Source organism: Anthonomus grandis, chromosome 22 (genome assembly GCF_022605725.1).
Source record: "Anthonomus grandis grandis chromosome 22, icAntGran1.3, whole genome shotgun sequence".
Lineage (NCBI taxonomy): Eukaryota > Metazoa > Arthropoda > Insecta > Coleoptera > Curculionidae > Anthonomus > Anthonomus grandis.
Genome location: NC_065567.1, coordinates 10,391,225 through 10,415,775, shown reverse-complemented (window position 1 = coordinate 10,415,775; position 24,551 = coordinate 10,391,225). Strand labels below are relative to the sequence as shown.

The following is a 24,551-nucleotide window of genomic DNA, read 5'->3' as shown; positions in this document are numbered from 1 at the left end:
CTTTGGGGTGGGGGTTACAAGTTAGGTACTCGCTTAATAAATAAAAACGTGTGATTTTAGCCTCTTGTTGTTTAGTTTCACTCTCGCCTCTAATTAATAAGATTATCAAATTCGTACTGACTGCATCCACTGTTTTTTTAAATCGAGTTTCTGCCCGTTTTATTAAACAGTATTGTAAAATGGAATTTACCAACCAAGAGTACGCTGACATTGTCTTCACATATGGACGCGCTAACGGTAATGGAGCTTTGGCACGACGCTTGTACCAGGAACGTTATTCAGATTGGAGGTTACCAAACTTCAGGGTGTTTCAAAACACCTTTCGCCGTCTTACTGAATTTGGCATTGGGAATAATCCGGCACGTGGAGTCGATCCTGGCCATAATAATGTAGAGATTGAGGAGCAAATACTGGAAGCCTTTACCGCAGACCCTACTGCAAGCGTCAGAAAAGTAGCTGAAGACCTTGGCCTTTCTAGATGGAAGGTGTGAACGACCATGAAGAAAGATGGACAGTATCCCTTTCATGGTACGGGGGTGCAGGGCTTACAAGAAGAAGTCCCTGCAAGACGAATTCAGTTCTGCCGCTTTTTATTGAACATGGACATCGAGGACCCGTTATTCTTAAGAAGTATCTTGTGGAAAGACGAGTCCAATTTTTCCAACTTCCACAACTCCACGAATGGGCTGCCAAAGATGCAAATCCGCACTGGAAAAAACAAAAATCATTTCAGAACAGATTTTCGGTCAATGTGTGGGCCGGAGTAATAGGCAGGACTATTATTGGGCCACATTTTCTACCAGAGAATTTAAATGGTGCCAACTATTTAGATTTTCTACAAAATGATATCCCTGTTCTTCTAGACGAAGCTGGATTATTGGAACGAGAAACACCAATAATCTTTCAGCAAGATGGTTGTCCAGCGCATTGGTCCTTGGCTGTCAGGAATTACTTAGACGACTGTTTTCCGGACGGTTGGATCGGTAGAGGCGGAACCTTTCCTTGGCCTCCTCGATCGCCTGACCTAACTCCGTTGGATTTTTTTATATGGGGCCGGGCAAAGGCCGGAGCTTGTATACACCACCGAAATAAGAACAAGAGAAGAGTTGATTCGCAAAATAAATGAAGCATTTGACAGGATGAAAGAAGATATGACCATAAGAGCAACCACCACCGAAGTAACAAAAAGGGCTCGTGCCTGTATTACAAATAATGGATTGCATTTTGAACATAAACAATAAATAGTTTAAGCAAAATTGTGTTTTATTTAACATTAAAACCTAAAATAACCCTACAATCGGGGCTCTAATGCTTAGTAGGCTTATGAGAGGTCTCAGTCTAATAATTTTTGTTTACATGACCTGCCGCACAAAAGAGACCATAATTGTGAGAATAAGTGATATCTAAAAATAAAGGGCGTTTCTCTTTCTAAAAATAAAAGGAAGTTTACACAGAAGCTTGGAATTGATCGTATTTTTATTAATACAAATTAGACAAAACAAAATAAACTTTGAAACTCCGATACTAATTGTAACTTGCGCTCTATTATCGTTTAAGTGTGAAATTTTGGTATTTCTTGAGAAAAATGCAAAATTTTTTATTGCCATAAAAAATTTATAAACAAATTTCGACCTACACATATTTAGCTTAAAATGTTTGAAATTAAGTCAGCTATCACCCCCTTAAAGAATTGCATCTAGCTTCCGGACACCCTATATATGTAATTACTTTTTTTTTCAATTTTCGTAGAAAACCATAGATTCTTAAAAACTCTTAAGTAAAACTCTTTTGTATTAATAATAAAATAGCCTGATCCATTGTTGCATAATATTTAAATTACAAAACTCCATCTATTGCTAATTTTTTATTGAAAAGCTTAACGTCACTTTGTGCGTTCCATTTTTTTAGAGTTTTAAAGTTTCAAATAAATAGATTTTTATGGATTTCTTGCATTCGAACACCGTCGTGTTTTCATTTATTAGAAATGGCTTAGACATTTTTTACCGTCAACTTAAAAATTATGAAAAGTGACCAGTCTCTCTATTTGGCACGTACGTGAGGGGTTTACATATTCGTTTTTGCTGCAATAAACTACAGGGCGTATACACACGTTAAAATAAAACTGTTAAGGGAAGTTAAAGGCACATAAAAAGCGGTAAACGATTATATTTTTCAAATTTTTGGACAGCTTCACGCTCGAATCGGTCTGCTTTATATGGGAACGCATTATGGAGAAACGTGACGGAACAGAAATTACGACAATCTTAAAATTACGACAATCTTTTTTCCAGAAACGTACTTTTTCGTAACAGGTCTAAGTGCCCCTTTAAGTCTTGGAGGGGGAACCTGAGCCCAGGCACAGTTTTTTACTACTCCATTTAATGAGATAGGGCGAAAAATATCTTTCTAAAGGTAAAGAACTTATCACAAAGTTTTCTTAAGAAAAAAAACTTTTTCCATAATTTTTATTTTATGAGAATTTACGAATTGAATTGCATATAAGCCTAAATTGATATAAATGGTGTTAAGTGTAAAAATAATTTTATCATCAAAAATTTTGCTAACGAATGCACACAAGGAAAATCGTAAAGTTTAATACCTAAAGAAACTGTTATAAAATGGACAATTTTAATATAAAATCAATAATTTTATTGATTCTAAAACTAAACATCAAAAAGGTAAACCCAAACTAGTCTAGGTCAGACTAACACAATTCCTAATGCATAACTTCAATCGATATTATTCGCATTTTTGTATCTTTGAAATATTTGCTTAGTGTTTTTACTTAAAAAAATTAGTGAGATATAATACCGATTTCCGTAATATTTATTTTATATATATAATTTTTACTTTGAGATAAACTCCTCACTCTCTTACTAATATTTTGTCCAAATAATTTAAATTCAAATCAAAAAGAAAATTTAGACAAAAAGATTTTATTTACCAATCAAAAAATTATAAAAAAACGAAAAATCTTATATCACATAAATTTATAAATTGGTGAAACTAGCCTTACCATGTCGAATGTGAAGTTCAGAAGTAATGCCATTTACGTAAGCTACTCAATTCTTAGGCAAAAAAAATTAAAAATTTTCTTTGTCTGAGAATTGAGATTTAATTAATAATTTAAAGTATCCTATTGTTATCGAAAATTCTTAAAGGTGGCTACATGTACAGGGTGTCCCGGTTTATGTGGGAAATCTCTCGGATCCAGGTAGAACATCGAAAAATAATATCGAAAGTCTAAAAAAATTAATTTGGATAGCTTGAACCCTAGGGTAAAAAAAGGTACTATTGTTCATTATCGATAAAATGAACCGTTTTGGAGAAAAAAAAAATTAAACGAGCCAATTTTTTTTTTTTTTTAATTTTTTTTAAATGAGATAAGTACGCCAGTTATTCAAAGACCAGAAAATTTCGATGTAAGTCATTTAATTAAAAAAAAATACATGTTCCTGAGAATACAGTGGTGTCCTAAAAAATACTTTTACAAAATATTTCTTATTTATTATACATTTATTTCTTTTTTGTTATTCTTAAGATGAATACTAAACAAAAAAAAACTTAAAAAATAATGTAAACCAATTGTATTGTACCTGACTTATTTATCGGAATTTTTGCATTTTTGAACGCATTATTGTTACAAACGTTGCTATACTCCAAATTTAGCAAATACCTATCATTTAAACCTAATCTTTGTCAACATATTCATCCTTTATTTGATAATATTTTTTTAATTTTTGTATTTTTTGGTAGCTTTTAATTTAAATTACGTCAAAATATGGAGTTTACTTTTATTGAGTATGCAGATATGCATCTTATGTATGGTCTGGCGTCTTGCAATGCATTGGAAGCAAAAAGATTGTACGAAGAAAGATTTCCCAATCGCATTATTCCGGATCAGACAACATTTCAACGTGTTGATCAACGTCTAAGGGAAACTGGTAGGTTTCTGTTTTCCACTTAATGAGGTAATACTATTAAATTTCCTTAATGCAATTTTAGGATGTTTTGAAAAAAAAAAAAGAATAATGGTGGTCGGAGGAGAACAGAACAGAAAATATTTTAGACGCTGTAGCTGACACTCCTACAACGAGTACTCGAAAATTAGCCGCTCAGCTTCATTCGTCCAAAACAATTTTACATATGGTACTTCAAGAACAGCTGTTGTACCCATATCACATTTAAAAAGTGCATGAACTACTGCCCAGAGATTTTACTCCTAGAATACACTTTGCAAACTGGCTGTTAGATCAGCAGCGCAATAACCCTAACTTTATCAGCACGATTCTTTTTACGGATGAAGCAGGGTTTACCAAAAATGGAATTGAAAACTTACATAACTCGCATGTATGGGCTGATGAAAATCCCCGTGATACTATTATTTCTCATCATCAACATCAATTCCAATCAATAAATATCTGGGCAGGAATTATTGGCAATTTTTTGATTGGGCCATTTGAACTGCGACCACGTTTAAACGGGGAACTTTATTTGGAGTTCCTCCAGAACAATCTTTCAGATTTATTAGAAGATTTGCCCCTTGCAACCCACCGAGATATGTATTTTATGCATGATGGAGCCCCACCCCATTTTAGCCTTGCTGTAAGACACCACTTAAATAATAGTTTTGAAAACCGTTGGATAGGTAGAGGAGGACCTGTTGCTTGGCCTCCTCGGTCTCCCGATCTAACGCCATTAGATTTTTATCTATGGGGTCACCTCAAAACCTTGGTGTATTCCACCCCAGTCGATACTCGAGAAGAACTGCTCCAAAGAATTACATTTCATTGTGATAATATAAAAAACAATCTTGGGTTATTGTGGCGAGTGCAGCAGTCCTCGATTCGTGGTGCCCGCGAATGTGTTAGAGTTCACGGAGCCCACGTCGAACCTAATTAATTGTTTATTGCTCGTATTGAAGAATTTAACTTTTGTTTACATATTTGGTTTTTGGCATTTTTTTGTAAGTTGTTTTTTCTAATTTAAAAACATACACTCATCATAGGTTTTTTTTTATTATTTTGTAAAAGTATTTTTTAGGACACCACTGTATTTTTAGGAACATGTATTATTTTAAATTAAATTACTTACATCGAAATTTCTCTGTTATTTAAATAACTAGCGTACTTATCTCATTTAAAAAAAAATAAAAAAAAAAAAACATTGGCTCGTTTATAATTTTTTTTTTCCAAAACGGTTCATTTTATTGATAATGAAAAAGAGTACCTTTTTTTTAGCCTAGGGTTCAAGGTATCCAAATTTATTTTTTTTAGACTTTAACATACAAGGTGTTAAAAACATACGCATTAAAGTGTACAACCTAGTCCGCCCCTGGTAAAGTAAACAAGGTAAATGTATTTTAAGGATGTCATTTTAAGAGGTCCCTAATACTGTTCATCACCTAAAATTTTTATTAAATTCTACCGGGTAGTTTAAAAGTAATTTATGAAAAATCAATTTCCAGCAGCGTCCTTTAGGAGGCTGTATCTTCGTAAAGAAGGGCTGTAGGAATTTTTTTATAAAAACGTTCGGTATTATTTTTCGATGTTCTACCTGAATCCGAGAGATTTCCCACATGAACCGGGACACCTTGTATAATGCGAATAAAAAACATTAACTGTTATAGGTTATTCTTAACAAAAAAATATCTGTTATAAAAAGTTTAATGGTTTTATCCACATCTTGTAATCCATCTATTGGAAAGCATCTTCGTAAATTTAATGATAATACTTCAGAGGGTGAAAATCGCATTAAAAAAATCGAACCAAAATATTTTTCTGCTATGCTTGCGCAAAAAAATTTTCTTCGGCAAAATTTTTCAATAAAAAATTAACGAAGACTGGAATAAAAAAAGACCTAGTTAAACTTTCCAGCATATCCATCAATTTAAAGCTGATTTAACGCTTGGATGTTTGCCTCCCCACAAAGGGGATTTCGAGAGATCGTATATGCATTAAAACCAAAGATGCCAAAAAAATTCCAGAGAAACCCTTTGTTATGAAATTTTTTTCTTAATAATCATTTTTTTTAATTGATTAAATATTTTTTTCAACTTGTTAAAAAAGTGGAACACCGGGAATATATCAAAAACTGCATGTTTTGGAGGAAAAAGTTTTAAAAAAAATCTTGAAAGTAAATTTATGTTCGATAATCTTTGATTTTAAGCTCAGCTTAAGTTACATTTAATAACTATGCATATCAGAAGCGTCTAGGGGACATGAAAAAAAGCCGTTTTATCTTTAGATGAAAAATTTTGTTTCCAAGATAAATTGGGTTTATTATTTTTTGGACATTGATTTAAACATACCTTATCACATTGGTATTAAGTTGTTTTCGTTGCTATTAAATGAATAGTTTAAATTCCTTACGGCGTATGTGTTAAACTGAAAAATGTATTCATAACACATTCAATCTGCCATATTTTTGACGAAAAAATACCCTGTAACATGTTTTTGTGGAAATCGTTAGAATGAAAAATGTGGGGTGGAAGCATATACAAGGACAAAAATTGAGGACATCATTTTCTACCAGTTTTCTCATTGAGTTGACTTGCTGCTATAAAAAGTACAAAAAGTAGATCACGTCATAGTGTCCAATTTTGGGAATAGTATTTTTTTTGTCACAACATGATGTTTTTAATAGGTTATCAAAATATTGGAAAAAATTTGATTTCATTTATGTCAAAAATTCATTATTTCAGTGAAAACGAACAGAAGACGCTCAAAATGTTTCCCCTTAAACTCCAGCACTGTTTGGGGGCTAAAATTACCCTCGCCAAAAGGATTGTAGTAATAACATAATCAGGATGTGGATAAGGATTATGGTAATTTACCATATGAAATCATGGTTGAAAGGGCTATAAAGTATAAGTCGACCTCTCTTTCCCATCTATATTTTCAATTTTCACCCTCGCTATTGGCACCGTAAAATAAAAAAAATCCTGACACAGAAATCGACCAGTTTCATCGACCAGGTCAACATTATTTTACTGTATAAATTTCGGATTATGGTCGAAGAACATTGAAAGACTAGAGTTAGTAAACAACAATTTTTTTTGAGTTCAACATGTGCATAGGGGCAAGAAGGGTGTTTTATTTACAGACATATTCATCGATTCGAGTTTTTGTCAACTTTACACGCATTTTCAAAAGAGGAAATTTTTAGCTTTATACCTATCATCACATATAATAATGTTAATTTAACTTATTGATTTTAGATTTTAGATTAAAAATAAACAGTAGAAATAGATGTATGTTATTGTAAACGCAAAAATAACATCTCCAAAGGAAAAAAAAATACGAACATACTTATTCCTAAAACCGCTTCTAAAAAATTTGAAATGGTAACACCGCAGGCAAAAGCTGATGTCATCTTGCGAAATGTCATCTTGATAAACCGGTTTATGTTTACATTCGGCATTTGTGAAGTTCTGTGTTTTTTCTTTAGTTTTTGGTTGAAAAAAGAAAAAGGTTTAGTTATTTCAGTGTTTTTGTGGACTGTTATTATAGTAAAACTTGTGCCGTACCATGTGAAAAGGGCGATTCAAGCCGAGCTTTTAACAAGTAAATACCGATATTGTCATAACATCATATCAAGGGCCAACCGTCGTCATAAACGTAGAACAATAAAAACTTATACAGAAATCTACAAATGCGTTTTATTGAATAGGTATCTTTACTCTAATGAGGTACGTTAAAAAAATGCATAAAGAGTTCATAAACAGTAATTTTGTTTATAATTTAAAGCATAATCTATTAATAATAAATATTTCTCATGTAAATATTTGTTATTTTATAAAACATCATTTATGTGATTTCTAATAATAACATTACTCTGGTAATTATTTATTTTGAGCCTTTGACATGCCATATTATATAGACTACAAACTAAGACATTTCTCAATTACCCCTGTACGAATAGATTTTAACTAAGTTTAGTGTGCTTTTAAGCCCTAATGTAGAAATGATGGGCTATTTGGTATATTCTGTAAACGTCTTTTAATAACGTCTCATAAATATTCTATGTGGAAAAAACAGTATTTTAGCTGCTGTTTTAAGACTTTACTCTCGCTTTGAGGTCTTTATTTAGAAATAATATTGTAACATGTCCATCAGTTCTGAAAGGCCCTGGAATGTTGTTTACAGTACCTTGCGTTATTGGAGGCAAATCGGGATGCCTTGCTTGAAGTAATGTGTTATCTTCATTTTGGGCTCGCATCCTATCCCAATCCCAAATAACATTAATATTTCTATTTTTAAAGTTTCCGGATGCACTATCTACATTTTAGTAAAATGTGTGTGGTTCATTTAAATTTAAATAATAAAGTGTTCAAGATTAGTTAATCCAATTTAAAATATGAATTTAGAATAGCGTTATTATTTGAATTAAACTACCGAAGCGAGAATCTTAATATTGATCGAGAACAGTTTTGATGGGTCTTCAAGCAAAATTTAATAAGAAGGTTATTTCCCATCAGCCTCGACTTAATATTTTTTTTAATGAAAAAAGTTTGGAGATAATTCCTATCGACCCCTGTTAGTTACTTTTTTTCTTAACCCTGTATAAATTCCAACGTGTGGAATTTTGTGATTTTATTATAATTGATATTCTTTGAAGTTGAATAAATGTTTACTATTTCATCTATTTTGTGAGATATTTGAAACGAACTAAGTTTAACTAAATCTTGAGATTTTTTCACGCGGAATATTGCATGTATTATATTTATAATTTATTGTCAAGTGAGTGACCTTCATATGTTTGGCTTTCTGCGGGAGGCCTAATGGAATGGGGATTTATCTCAAATTTCAGGATTCATGTGACAGAAGAACATATGCAGCAATAACTTTTAAGTACCGTAACATAATGAATAAAACATTGGTCACATACATTAATGAATTAAGACTATCGTCGAGAAAGGGACATAGCATATATTCAAAAATTTATTGAATCTGAAATCCAGACAAACAAAGTAATCATTTTTAATTTTTATTTTCGTTAATTAAATTTAGAGTTTTTTAAATTTTTTTATTTTAACATTTTTAATTTAATTTATTTACTTTCATTAACATTTACAACATTTATAGAATACAAAGGTGTATATATAAATTTATCACTTGGGAAAGGGACATCGAGAAGTGAATGATTTCGGGTTGAGTAAGGTGTAACATGGATTGATAAGAGAGCAAGGCAGTCAGAACATCTTGTTATACCATTTAAAACCTTAAAAGCAAAACATACACCATAGTACTCCCTTCTACTTGCCAAGGGATTTAGTGATAGATATGATATAGTCTCTTCAGTAGAATGAAGTGTACCTGATCTTGAAAGGATAAATCTCATGAACTTGACAAATTTGTGCTTTTTTAATCCTATTGATATTTATTTGATAATTAGGAGACCATATTACACTAACAAATTCAAGATTATATCTGACCAAAGATATGTACAAATATTGAAATGCAGGAATACTGCTGAAATCCCTCTATGATCTCCTTACAAAGCCCATCATTTTGTTTGATTTAGAAATAATATTATCAAAGTGGTGAGAAAAATAAAGCTTAGAGTCCAAATAGACACCAAGATCTTTTACTAAATCAACATGCCTTAGAGTTGAATTATTAATTAAGTATTCTACAGGGTACAGACTCCTTTTTGTACTGAATTTCGTGAAGCAACGTTTGTCATTTTGCAGGATTTCAATATCTAGAGGAGACCAAATTTGTCTATACAGTTTTAAATCATCAGCAAATAGGAGACATTTTGACTTCACGAGAGGACCAAGATGCGAATCCTGAGGAACTCCTGAAGAAGCCATAAAGCGTCGAGACAAGCAACCACCAATTCTAACTTGCTCCTCACGATTGCTTAAGTATGATTTAATCAAGATAACAAGATGCCAGAGATACCAAGCTTTGACAGTTGATGAATCAAAATAGAATGGATAACCTTTCCAAAGGCTAAAAGGCTTGGAAATGTCATGTACTTCATGGCCTTTATGGAATGAACTACAAATGAAAATGTTAAATATGAAAAGATTGGTATCGACTGAGCGACCACTGACAAATCCGTGTTGTTGATCAACCAAAATCTCTTAAAAAATATTCTTCAGAACAGCTTCGATACATTGCTCAGAGAGCTTAGAAATGGACGATATGATGGGGGGGGTAATTAGACACATCGTTTTTATTTCCAGATTTATATATTGGACAAACGTTGGACAGCTTCCAATTTTCAGGGAACAGTCCTTGATTGAATGAATCACTAAATAATTTGTGCAAAGGGAGATAAAGAGAATGGCAGCATTCTTTCAACACCCTGTTAGGAATTTGATCAGGACCTGCACCCTTATTTGCATCAACTTTAGAAAGTACAGTTTCAACATCAGTAGGACTTTTCACAACCTCAGACACTAAATTAAGCTTATAATTGATATCGTTATTGGAATCAAATGAGGCATTTGATTCTAGTATTATAAACAGAAAAGAAATGCTTTGCAAAAAGCTTACTACTCCCTGGAGAACCAAACTGGATAATGACTTCTTTATGGGAACAAACATATCAAAGCAATCATATAATACAGAGTAAAAGTGTGCAACATTAACATTTAAATCAGTATTAGACATTATTGTTTTCCAATTACAGTTTAGGAGATAATTTTCAATCAAAGTAAAATCTGCATACTCAAAGTTGTAATAATAAGTCACATGTGAAGTTAAATATTTAGGCTTAAGACAGGGCAGTATCAGTTCAAGAGGAGAATGGTATGGATCAGGATTAACAAGACCGTTGCATTTAATTGTGAAGGGTAAATCAAGATTTGAAAGGCAGAGATTCCCAAATTCATTAGCCACCCCATTGAACTGAGATAAATCTGAAAATGCAAGTGAATCACAGAGAATAAAATCTCTGCCAAACAGTATGTTACTAGCATATAGACCAGGTAGGTCTTCACTGGGTTTTCAAGATATATTAGGAAGAGATTAAAGTCACCAACAATTAAGAAATTTTTATACAGGTCACAAACTTTTGCAATAGTTCTACAGTGCTTTTCATAAACAGATATGTCCGTAGGTAGGAGGGATATAAATACAGCCAAGGCAGTATTCCTCACGGTTGCCCAGATCAGCTAAAATCCAAATTTCTTCTATGGATGGGTCAGCAATATCCACTTTACGAGATTTAATATAGTTTTTGGTAGCAAGAAGCACACCTCCACCTCGACTTTTGGAACTGTTGTCAACATTACGGTCTGTTCTATAAAAGTTATAGCTAGAATCGAGAATGAATGATGAATTCTTCATTATTAATACCGGAATCTAAGCAGGTTTTGTAAGAGATATAATAGTAAAATCTTCAGCCTGAGCATTGCATTTAGTTTCTTTAGTTTTCTTAAAAGCCATATTACTTACTGATTTCCGATTTATATCCATTACATTCGAATCGTTGTAAAAAATTAGTAAACGTTTCCTTAAAACACATACTAATATATAATATTTTATTTTCCAGAAATTATCATCGATTGCCGAAGATTTTTGCGGGTTAGATGTCAATACACCCCTTGGTGGAGAGGATCCGGTAAATGCTACACCAGTGCTGCTTTTTAACACCAGGTTAACCGCAGTGGTAGCGACATCTACTGGTGATTTTACTGTTGTATTTATTGGTACCTCCACTGGACATCTTAAAAAGGTATTTAGAAATTTTTTAATTTTCATGACAACTATTAAATGATTTTTCGGGTCAACGCATACTTTGTTAAAAGTCGGAAAGGTAATAGCTCTTCAATTATAAATGTAACCTATATAAACCGATGTAAATATAGTGTCCGCAATATTGATAAAAAACGTAACACATGCTTATTGGTTAAGCGGTGGGTTTATTCAGTTTGTATGACGTTTATTTAGATATAGTTTACAAATTAATTACCAAATTATATAGCTGCAAACGGGATGTGTGCGCACGTTAAAATGTTCCAGGATCTTCAAAAAAAATTAAATTTATACAGTCTTACTGTTTTTTATGTCTAGTAAATAATTCTGGAAAAAACCTTGAAAATAATGACTTTTTCTACTTTTACCGATTTACTAAAAAAATAAACCCAAAATCATCCAACAGCTACCAGAATATGAAATTTAGATTCAAATAAAGCATTTTGATCAAATACAGACAGGATGCATGCCCAATCCACAAGCAATACCCCACAGGTGGTGTTTGGAGAAGCAACTGTTGTCCCGCTAAACGGTCTATCTGACTGGACCAGTATTAGAGAAAAAAAATTCAAAAGCCCGAAGTATGCCGACCCCGGTAGCGAATTTAACATTCCTTTACCATTACAGTCACGAGGGTGACTGAATTCGAGTAGTTTTTGTTTGCAGAATATTAGTTACATTTTTTAATCTATTACGGTGCAGAATAATAGAATAGAATTTGTAAGTTTATTTTGTGCGCCTTTGTCTTTACAAAGTCTAACCCGTCTAAATTTAAAAAAAAAGTCTGCTGTTAAACGGTTTATATCAGTCAGTTAGTCACTCCGTTGTTTGTATCCGTTGTCACGCCACGTCGGCGTCGCGTCGTTAAGTTAGGTTATGACAGTGTAGTTACCTTAATTTAACATATTTGTAGTGCTTCAAAATGATTAAAACAATATTGAGTGGTATTGTGGATAGTGAAATTCACTATCTTGAATTAGAAGAGAAAAATCAAGATCAATTTGTGACTAAATTCCAGTGCAAGTTAACAAAAGGGACAAATTATCAGAAAAAATTTGACAACTTTATTAAAGACTTTCTCGTAACAGAAACACTAATTGGATAGTAAGCAAAGTGTTTAATAACTGTGTTCGTTATGAATTTCGCAAACTATATGTGTGTCATCTAGCCAAAAAGAATAAACGTGTAATTAAGAAAAAAGGAAGTACAAGAAATTATGGGTGCTCGGCAAGTATAAATATAAAATTTCTAAAAACGACTGAAGTTACTTTGAGAAAATCTAACTTATTAAAACAAGGTTTAAATGCAGTGATCAATATAAATTATGAACATTCTCATTGAATTCATGTTTTTGCCAATAGCTGTTATTCTTCATAAAAATAAATCAGAAAATGATTATTCACATGCTCTAAACATTGCAAAGCAATACTTAGAAGCCACATGTGATAAACTATTTGAGCCATAAATTATTATGACCGACGATGACTCCGCAGAAAGAAATGCATTGAAAGTAATATTTCCAAAAGTAAATACGTAAGTAAATAAAGTAATACACAAAAGGCTCGCTTGCTTTTGTGTATATTTCATGTTACACAAGCTTTGTGGCGCTGGCTATGGGACTCCAATAACAAGATTCTGAAAGATGACCGAAAGACATGACGTTATTCCGCCATGTTTTATTTGCTAGGACTACTTCAGATGCAGAGAGCTTTTTGTTTCAGTTATTAAATAACCAGACTCTAAACAAGTACAATAATGCCAAAGCTCATTTAGAACTCATTTGGGGCCGTCGAGAAGAATGGCGTTGACCGTTTCGTAGTGACGTTTTGCATAGGGGCAATAATACAAGTAATTATTGTGAAGCTTCCATCAGAATTTTCAAGGACATTATGTTGCAAAGATGTAAAGTATTTAACATGTGTGCACTTATTGATTTTATCACAGGAATTTTTGAAAACTGTCCCAAAAATAGACTTCTAAAATTTGCTAACACAAGAGGACGACATTTAACTCTAGTTTATAATAAGTTTTTTCGACGCTTAAAAGATATCGAAGAAGTAACACAGATCAGTAATTTAACTTACCGTGTTACATCGAAAAGTAACTCTTACGAAGTGAATATTGAAACTGAGTGTTGTGATTGTTATTTTGGTCAAGGAGGGCAATATTTTAAGCATTTATGTGCGGTAGAAGAAAAATATGGACTTTCTTTAAAAAAATCGTTGTTGTTGACTAAATGCGATCGGCAAGATTTTGCTAAAATTGCCTGAGGAGAAATGTATTCATCCAATTTTTACGATGATATTGATGACATAAGCTATGACAACTGTCATCCCGAAGAAAGTAATGAAACGTGTTACCCAGAAAATAATATTATTTTTCAATCACATCAATCTGAAACTAACAATTCGTTTGATTTGATAATTACCGAAACACTCAATCAAGAATACAACGAAACTATTGATAGAATGCAAGCCGAATTTATAAGACTTTCGGATATATTAAAAAAAGATCAATGTCCTTTGAATATCACAGTGCTAAAAAAATTTGTGACAACATTGGAAAAAGCAGACTTCGTCACAAATAGTATCTATGTTTTCTCACACAACTCGATATTCCAGGAACCGAAAAATTCGAGTACAACCTACAGCTATAGCTCGAAGAAAGGAAAGGGGACAAAAAGGTCAGAATTGCATACAGTCTGGAAAACTAACCACTCTGGAAAAAAAGAAGAATATATTATATTATAAGTTTTGTATTTGCCTAAATGTTGAGAATTTTAAGGAGAATCCAAAAATCAAATAAAATTTAAATTTCTATTTACTGAAAACGTCAAACAAAAAAGTTAAAGGGGGGGGTACATTTATAACCGGACGCGAACATTGTGTACATAAAAGTCCAATAAATTAATTTATGTGCGTACTTGATTAGTTTTACATACATGACTGAAACAGTGTAGACATTTACTCAATATGTAATCAAAAATTTCGCTTACAAATCATACACCAATACAGTTAATTTCTGTACCCGTAGTGGAATAGAATATGTAACTATATTATAATATTCTGCAAATAAAAACTACCCGAATTCAGTCACCCTCGTGACTGTAATGGTAGAGGAATTGTAAATTCGCATCCCGGTAGCACCGTGGGCAAGTGTTCCCGATGCGATCGTGTGGTCTCAGGTTCGAATCCTGGCATAAGCATGGCTGTTTGTGTTTGTCATAGAGAAAAATAAACAGTGATCTGGGCGGCAGTCGGAAACGAAGGAAATCGAGTCCACTCGTGGTTCAGAGTCCACGTTAAATTGTAGCTCCATAAGAAGCAAGCAAGCGAGATATTTCAAGTATATGTAGCACCTCAAAAAAAAACGAATTCCAAACGTTTAAAATATTGTTGGTTCGCTAGCCTATAGAACGACCCGGATAACAGGATTTATTTTTTGGGTTTATTTTTAAATTATATCCGATAAGTTTGTAGTAGTGAGACTGTACCGCAGATTTGAAGGCGCATGAATTCAATTAAAAAAAAAATTTTAAAAACGATGTAGTTATCAACTCCTTATTACAAACATTATATAAACTTGCAAGTTTTTATTTTTAATAAAAAAAAATATTTAGGCACAAAAAAGATACGTCTCTTTTTAAAAACAATTCATCTAAACAATAAAGAAAATTACAATATAAAAATATAAACAATACAAAAAATTTGATAATTGCCTGTGTTAGATTGCTACTCGTAGAGGCAGTTCTTAACATTTCGCTGATCATCTTACCGAATTCTTTTAAGAGCGTACTGTAAAACCAAAGAATGGACAAACAAATATGATAATAGACGTTTTCCATTTGCCATCTTCATAGAAGTTTTAATTTTCAAAAGCTTTGTAGGCAAGTAATATACAGTGCTTTTATTTGAACGTTTAATTTAATATTTGACATAGTTCTACCAATCACCTCCTCATCTCACTTTGATATTTCAATTGGGAATCCCCATCGAGTGACACAACATTGTAAGTAGCATTAAAATATCTATTTAACAGTATTAAAGAAAATTAAAATGATTAACGTACCAGCGAATAGCGACCAAAAATATCTGGGAATAATGGATATTTTATCGACCACGAACTTTTGTATTTCAAATGGCTACCTAACCAAACCGAAAAAAAAACAAAATGACGGTATATATAAATAAAATGGTAAAATAAAATGATGGTAATATGGTTGACGTATAAGCGAATATTAAGCAAGAATATGTGGTGATAAAAGACATTTTATAAACTTAAACTCTTTTGCACTATGCTTTGACAGTTCGAGAATGGCTTGATAAACAGTTTCCAGGGATGTGGATTGGCAGGCGTGGTGCAATTGAATGGCCCGCACAGTTGCCAGACTTTTTTTTCCTTTGGGGGTATTTAAAAAGCAAAGGTATTCAAACCTGAGAAGGATTAAAAAAATGTAGGGTTGTGATTTACAAAGTAAAGGACCAGATGCTCGTTCTGGTTGAAATTAGACATTCAACCACTTAATATTCAACTCTACTCGGGGGAGTTTGTTAAGTCCAGAATTTTACCAACTAATCTTAATTTAAATTAAACAAAAACGAAATAAAACCGAATTTCTAGTCAAAAGGCCCAGAAGGACAAAGAGGACAAAAATACGGAAAAATTAAAGTCAATAGATAATATGTTCACAGGCTCAACAATGGATGTTATCGACTAATAATGAAAGTCCTGTGTTCAATCAAATTACACTTACAAATGAATATGTTTATATAGGTATATATATATGAGATCTTACATTGTATGTTGGTTTACATTATTGTGGCTCTAAGTACCAGTTTTGTAACTAAGTCAACAAAAATAACAAATTATGATTGGTCTAGTTACACCCTTTACTTCATGGCGAGTATACGTGCTTCACAAGTAGACCCTATAAATTAAACTCCACTTAATAAAGCAAGTATGGGCATAAACTAAGGGGGCATTCATTTAATGAATATTAAGTAAAAAAAAGATACCAAAGATAAGTAATTAAAATTAACATTATTTATTGACTTAAAACTAGGTAGTTAGCTGATGTTAAGCTGCTATGGATTTGTAGTTAGCCAGCAGTATCAGTTCCTCTTGTAGTGTATTCCAGTCACTAGAGGGGCAGTATGTCAAAATCGGTATAATAGCTAACGAAGTGATTATTGTTAGTAATAATTTCAACAAAACGAAGATGTTTGAAAATAAAGCCAAACGAAAAACCTTGAAATGGAAGCTAAAAAGTGAAAACTAAAACCGTAAAAGAAATAACATTTATTAAAATAGGATCAACTCGAAATCTTCGGTCTTACCTCGGAAACCAATGAGGATTATCAAAAATGTGCCACTAAGGTGTGTGATGCAGTGGGTTTGATTTTAAATAAACCCTTGGAGGTTGTTATAAAATTGTTCCGGGCGAAATTACGGTTCCAAACAATAGTAGCGGGTTATCCGATTCGAGGTTGGCTAAGTTTAACCCTGCCGTTTGAGACCTGTCAGAAATAAACGTCATGTGAAGCGTTTTTTTTTTTAAAGGTTTGCCATTTATAAATATGGATCGTTTAACAGTCGAAAACGTACTAAAATTATTAAATTGTTCTATAAAAATGGTGATTCTCCTGTGTCAACGTTTAGAGCTTTACGAGCTGATTAAGGTCGACATAATCGTCCTACAGTGCAAACAATTTCGAGCACAGAAAGAAAATTTAAAAATATCGCTGCTGTGGCTCAAAGTGTGGAGGAAGATCCAAATTTGTCAATTCCTCGGCGTGTTCAAAATTTGGGTTGGGTTGGGTCTTGTCTTACGGCTCAATGTGGCGAGTTTTGCATTTAGATTTACAGCTCCATCCGTACAAAGTCCAACTGACTCAAGAACTTAAGCCTACAGACCATGGACAACGCAGAACATTCGCAAATTGGATGCTTGAACAACAAGCTGCTGATGCTCATTTTTCGAGCAGAATTTTCTTCAGTGATGAGGCTCATTTTACGCTGTGTGGCTACGTAAATAAACAGAATTGCCGCATATGGGGTTCTGAAAATCCTCAGGTGATCGTAGAAAGGCCTTTGCATCCCGAAAAAGTGACTGTATGGTGTGCATTATGGTCTGGTAGTGTCATTGGTCCGTATTTTTTTGAAAACAATCGTGGGAGAGCCTTAACAGTAAACTCTGAACGGTATGGAAGCATGTTGACCAATTATTTTTGGAGAGAAATCGAAGAAGAAGATCTGGAAGACATGTGGTTCCAACAGGACGGGGCCACAAGTCACACAACACAGGCCAACCGAGCTCTTTTGCAAGAGAAGTTTCCAGTACGTTTAATTTTAAGATTAGGTGATATCTATTGGCCCCCAAGATCCTGTGATCTAACACCTTTGGATTTTTTTGTGGGGCTATGCGAAAGATCGTGTCTACGCCAATAACCCTCAAACTCTTCAACAACTTAAAGCCAACATTCGTGAAGTTCTAGCCGAGATATTACCTGAAATGTGCCGAAAAGTGATTGAAAATTTTCTTAAAAGGATTGAAGTTTGTCAGAGGTCCGCGGTGGACATGTAAATGATATTGTATTTCACATATAATGGAATGGTTCAATCTTTAAAACAAAATAAAAATTTCGTCTCCATCTGAATATCTTGTGTGTTTTATTTAACTTTACTTTCCCAAGCATAAAATGGATAATTCTGTACAACTATACCAAAGTTTCAAATGTAATTGAACCACTTTTATCCCCTAAATAGGGTTGAGTTTGCAAGAATTCTTACGACACCTGCGGTTACAATCATAACCTTCAACGAACTGAAAACGTTCTAGAATCTTTTTGACCGCTAAAACCTCACATGGAATGTTTAAATAGATAAAAGAAATCCACCAGAACAACGTCAAATGGGATGAACTTATTATAGAAAAATGAAAAACAGAGCAACAGCGACTTCCACGATCGGCCGTAGGTTGAATCATGCATCATTTTATGGAAAACCAGGATTTTCATGCGGAAAATAATGAGTTCGCTTTAGTTGGATGAAAACAAAAGAGCACAGCCCAAATAATGGTAAGTTCCATCCATGGTAATTCTCCCTATTGTAAAAGTACCATATTTTTACCTAGTTTCAAGAATTCAAGAAAGAAAGAAAGAAGAAAGAAAATGTGCTATATTACGTAAGAATAATCTTGTGTACAAGCATCCTACAAGCTAAAAAAACAAAACACAAATACAATTTCAAAAATTGACAAAACAATGAACAAAATTAAACACAAGAAGACAAAACTTTTTGAACATACTTAAATTAAAGATAACTAAATAAAACAATCAATTACTAAATAAAGGTAAACTTGTTGACAAAACTAGAGAAGAAAAAAGGAAAAAAAGAAAACTTTCCAACATGTCCAAGGTTAAAACCTATCATTAAAAAAGTCATCCAGGTTATAATATGCCTTAGCCAATAAAAGCGACTTTAATTCTCTTTTAAATTTCTTAACATCCGATATATGTCTAACACACAGAGGAACATGATTGTAAATTTTTTTACTTATGTAAATTAATGAGTTTTTGGTAAGGGAAGACGTAGGAATAGGTAGGGGAACATCATTTACACGACGAGTCAAATGGCCAGTGTCAGAGGGTAGTTTGGGAATTTTGTGAATAAGAGCAGCTGTTTCTATGATACAGAGTGAAAAAAGAGTTAGGATTTTTTCAGAAATGAAGAGGGGTTTGCAAGAATCTCTTAACTTAGCAGAGATCAACAAATATCCACAATATTAAAGAGGATTTTCCAATTTATCTCTCAAGCAAAAAATGTTCAAAGAGCAAAATGAGAGAATCAACCAATAATTAACAACAATAATCAGACCTAAAGAAGTAAAGAAAACGAAAGACAATTCACACAAAATATTGGCTTCACACAAAATTTTGATTAAATTTTTTAAGCACTGTTGAATAGACAATTTAATGCTGCTTACAATGATGTGTCACACGATGGGGGTTCCCATTTGACGTATAAGTGAGGTTAACTGGAGGTGATTGACAAACTTTATCAAATATAAAATCAAACGTCTTCCTGTATATCTCAATTGACGTGTTGTTTTTTTTTTAATTTTTAAGAAATTATTAAGGGTAGTTCGTTTGGAAATGAAAGCACTGTATAATACTGAATGGATACAGAGGTCAGATTTAAATTTTGAACCAGATTTGAATCGTTAGTATATCATTAACCTTACATCGTTTTTAATAAGTTAACAACTGAGATTTTGGGTAGAATAAGGCGTTGATGTGAAATTAAATTTATTGCTGCTCTAATAGAATTAAGCGAGGATAGAAGTTATGCAAATTTTGACCGCTGGACTGGGGCTTATTTCTTTGACACTATAAATTATGGTTTTGCGGTTTTAGGTTATACGCGACCCAATATGAAGATCATTTTCGTAAAATTATGTAAGACAACCTCATAACTTTAAAATGATTTGAATTTTGTTTTACTTATAAACTGTTATAATTTGTATAATTTATCGTAAAATAAAATTCTAAAATATTTTTTCTATTTTAGAATTATTATTTTTGGTTTGCTCACTAGTAAACGAATATAACAGTTCTTTTTCCAAGAACTATACACATAAATGCTGAAACTAGTAATATTCTTTCAAATAATAAATTTTATCCGTAGAATTTCATGCATTCGTCCTTTTGAGTTTTCCTCTAGTATGTTATGCAGTGTGATTTAAAATACATACATGCATAGAAATATTTTATACTATAAGAAAACCATATATGGAGGAATAAATAACTTGAAGAAAATAGTTCATAGATAATAGAAACTTACAATAGGAAACGGAAACAATCTTTCTGTACTAGTAGGTAACTTCTGAAAGTGGAATTATTTTAATGACCTTTTAATAGTGCCACTTGATCCCTAAACATTATTTCATTAAACTTCATGAGGGTTCGGTGTGTAGGGAATATAACCAAGTAAAGGTCTATATATTATTCATGAGATTTTTTTACTACACATAGCCTTTGGTCAGGTTTTTTGACGTTGGGGCTATTTATGTGACTCAGAATTTTTACAACGCACGCGAATTTGAGCCATGGTCAATTCTAATAATAAATTATTGATTGACACATATAGTTTTAAAATTGTTTTAGAAGATCTTTGCTGTTTTCAGTTTCTACAGTTATTGACCAAACAAATCACATTTATTTTTAGTTCTTATGTTTACTGAAATATACTTTTGTCTCATTTCATAATTTTTCTGATAAGGAATAGATACAATTTAAATATTGCTGTTATTCAAGTTAACCTGGTGTTAAGAAATTATTTTTTTATAAGTTATTAGCATTAAATAAAAAATCATCTATTTTTTATGAAGAAACTGACAAACAGTTATTATATTATAAATAAAAACACAAGATTATATTTTATTTCAATACTCTTCAGATACCGTTTAAACGCTTTAAAATGGTGAAACAACTCGTTGCAAGTCATTGTACGTATCAGGCTTTTTAGGAGACTGTCAAAGCCTTAAGGCCTTCTGTATGCCGTGACCACGTTCCCGTAAATTCGTAGCTTTTCTTTCTTGTAATGTTAATGTGGGTTCTTGTCAAAAGAAAATCTGGTAGATCAACTTTTTGCCTTAATAAATACCATTGGAGCCATTAAGTGTCTTAACTTTATCTTCACTAAAATTATAATTATGAGATCTCTTTAGTTATTCTTAAGTCAATAATTATTGTTGTTTCGTTAAAGATGAACGTCCTTTGAAGATATTTCATTATATTAAGTTATCCTTGTTGATATTAAATCAATAGTCTAGTTTTTTAAGGGCATTTGGTAAACTGAAAAATGTATTCAGTATAATTTTGCTGCCAGTATAGTAAGAATTTGTTTAAATTGTGCGTGCAACATTGGGGTATGAACATCCGCGACGTCCGCGATATGTTAAAAAGGCACATTTTGAAAAATCAAGGAATAGTTTTTCAGATAAAAGAAGTGTTGCTGAACTGTAAGTATGCAAGATCAATGACTTAAGCAAAATTTTCTCAAAAAAAAAAAGCAAAACGACATCAACAATTTAATTGACAGAATCCCAATTAAGATGTTGAGCTGCTAATAACAACAGGGGTGGTCATACAGTCTATTAACAAGGACTTTTCTCTAACAAATTAACTGTTCTTAGTACCAATTTTCGATGTTTGATTACTTTAAATGGTCATACATTTTAATCCTTCAGTACACTACGATGACTTTTTCTGTTTTTGATAAATTAATATTCAGCAGTGTTTCTAAAATGAATTCAGATGTTTAATTTTAATATTTTCAAATAAATTTCCAAATTATCATTCAATTGTCCTTTGATACCGTAAACTGGGACTACTTGCACACGTTTTCAGCACATTTCCCAATGTACCCCCGTACATTGTAACTTTACAACTTTGCAAAAATTACATTGTACCGACCTATTTAAGGGCTACCCATGGCTGGTATAAAAATTGGAAGAATGCAGCCATTGGTCCCAAAAAAAATTTGTTTGTGGGGTGTGCAAGTTACCCCATGGTTGGGGCAACTTGCACATCCATGAAAAAATGTTTATAAATTGCATTCTAAAGCATATTCTGTGCATGTTACGCCTTAATCATATGAAAAAAAAACCTATAACAAGGGCCACCGTTAAAACCAATTAAAAATCAATATTTTTAAAGAAAAAATAATATATTGTCAAAATATATGAAACTTAAAAACAAATTCTGTACCTATAAATCCTTAGAAATATTAATAAGAAGTTATTGAAAAATAAACAAACTTTATCTAGCAAAACTTTGGTAAAATAAGGCACATTCTTTGAAAAAATCACAAGTGTAACAAAAACAAAACATTGGCTATTTAATATTGTCAACTAGGAAGTCCTTGTCGGCATCACTGTCATCGACTGGAGATTCATTGTCTTCCGAATCTTCACACCATTCGCATTCAAAATAAGGGTCTTTGCTGTCTTTATTACAGGGTCCACAAATTCAAGCTCGACACTTCGTGCATTGTATCCAATCAATTGCGCCTCTGTAGTCTTTCCAACTGGGAGTTATAAGTCTTTCTTTCTCTCTTGATTTTCCTGGTAGGGAGTTGCTGAGTGCATGGCAAAACGCTAGATGAAGAGGGTTCTGGTTCTTCGGCTGTAGTTCGAAATTCCTCAGGAACGGTTAGAGGATTTTCAAAAATATTAGGGTCTGTGACAGTGCGAGACGCATCACTTCCAGGTTCGACTTTTTTTCCCCTTTTGCGTTTTTTCTCAACCCCTGTTCCACGGTGCTCTTTCAACAAATCAACCAAGCTGTTGTCTAAGACTCTTTCGATGTCTGCATCTTCTAGTCCACCAGGAATGCGCTTCAAAACTTTGCTCTAAGTGCAGTTGCTCTAAATCCTGATTTGAGATTCTCTGCTACATTTTGACTTACCCCTTTCCACAATCTGTCTAGTAGGTTCGGAAATTGTTCTTTCTTATACAGCCTTGGAACCGCGACTCCTTTCTCCACTGATCGAGAATCTCTCTCCATTTTCTTTTCATATGTTAGTTATAAGTTATGTAGATGTTATTTGTACCACATGCCTCTATCACCTGTGGTGAAAAGTGGCTTGCCAAGTTGTCACCAACGAGAATCATCTGGTCGTTGTTTTCTCTGGTGGATTCGACGTGAGGCAGGAAAAGCTGGAAGAACCACATTTCGAATGAGTTCATGTCGAACCATCCGCTCGCACTGCTCGCATATTTTGTTCCTCGTGGTCCACCTTCCGTCCAGTTGTCATAAAGATTCAAAGCTTTATATACAACCATTGGTGGTAAAAGGTCTCCATTGGCATTTCCACAAACCATTAAACTGATCGTAGCCCGGGAATGCTCCTGAACTCTTTCCACTCTCTTCGTGTTCCTTGGCACTACCACCTTCCTGGACCCAGGATCATCTGTAACGTTGGTTTCATCATAGTTATACAAATTTGAGCTTTTCGCTTCTCTAATTGCTAAGTCAATATTATTTAAGAAATTTAAAACTTCATTACGATCCACTGATGCTCTGGATCTCTTTATATTTGAAGCCATTCTAACGCTTAAATGATTCCTTTTTATAAATAATTGTAAGAAATCAGGTTCAGGGAAGTTATTTTTGAATATTCGAATATTTTTACCGTGTTTGTCCAAGAATTTTTTTATTACGTCACGAATATCAACTTTTGTGAGAGGAAATCCCCAATTTGCTACAACACCCAATGTCTTTGAAATGAGAGCCTCTTCTTGATCATTTGAAACCTTTGGATGACTAACTGATTTCGAGTGTGCACCAAGAAGTCTTCGACCTAACGTAGTCCGTTAAAACTACTTTGAAAGTTTCGGCTGCTAATTTCCTCAACATATCCGCATTTACTGCTTCTACCGCTTGGCGCAAGGCGTTCTCTGAGTAATTCCGGTAATTTCTTGCTCCCGGAGTTTTTTTGTACGTACGAACCATTTTTATACTTTATTGACCTGTAACAACAGATAGCCGGTGATAAAACACAAAATAACATAACCTAAAAAAAAAAGTAAACAAAAATACACGTGGTGTGCAAGTTACCCCGAGGTGGGCAAGTAGCCTCACATTACGGTACTTTTTTCCCTGGAACACTTTGATGTGTGTATTATGCTGATATTACTTAGCGAAGCCAAAAATTAATTGTATTTTTTCTTTAAGATTGAGCGTAATGCAATTGATCGGTTATTACTAGTTTGCTTTGATACGTCAATTTTGGGCTCGAACCAATTGATACTTCGATAATTAGTCAGCCCGATTTCCC

General features: G+C 33.0%; 1 protein-coding gene across 4 annotated transcripts in view; it reads left to right on the top strand.

Moving 5' to 3' along the window:
• LOC126748496 (plexin-A4) overlaps positions 1-24,551 on the top strand; it is a 536,890-nt gene that overhangs the window by 455,865 nt on the left and 56,474 nt on the right. For all 4 annotated transcript variants that reach the window (XM_050457763.1, XM_050457764.1, XM_050457765.1 and 1 more), the window contains exon 3: positions 11,509-11,691. In XM_050457763.1, coding sequence (XP_050313720.1) covers positions 11,509-11,691 — 183 coding nt within the window. The remainder of the gene's footprint in view (positions 1-11,508; positions 11,692-24,551) is intronic.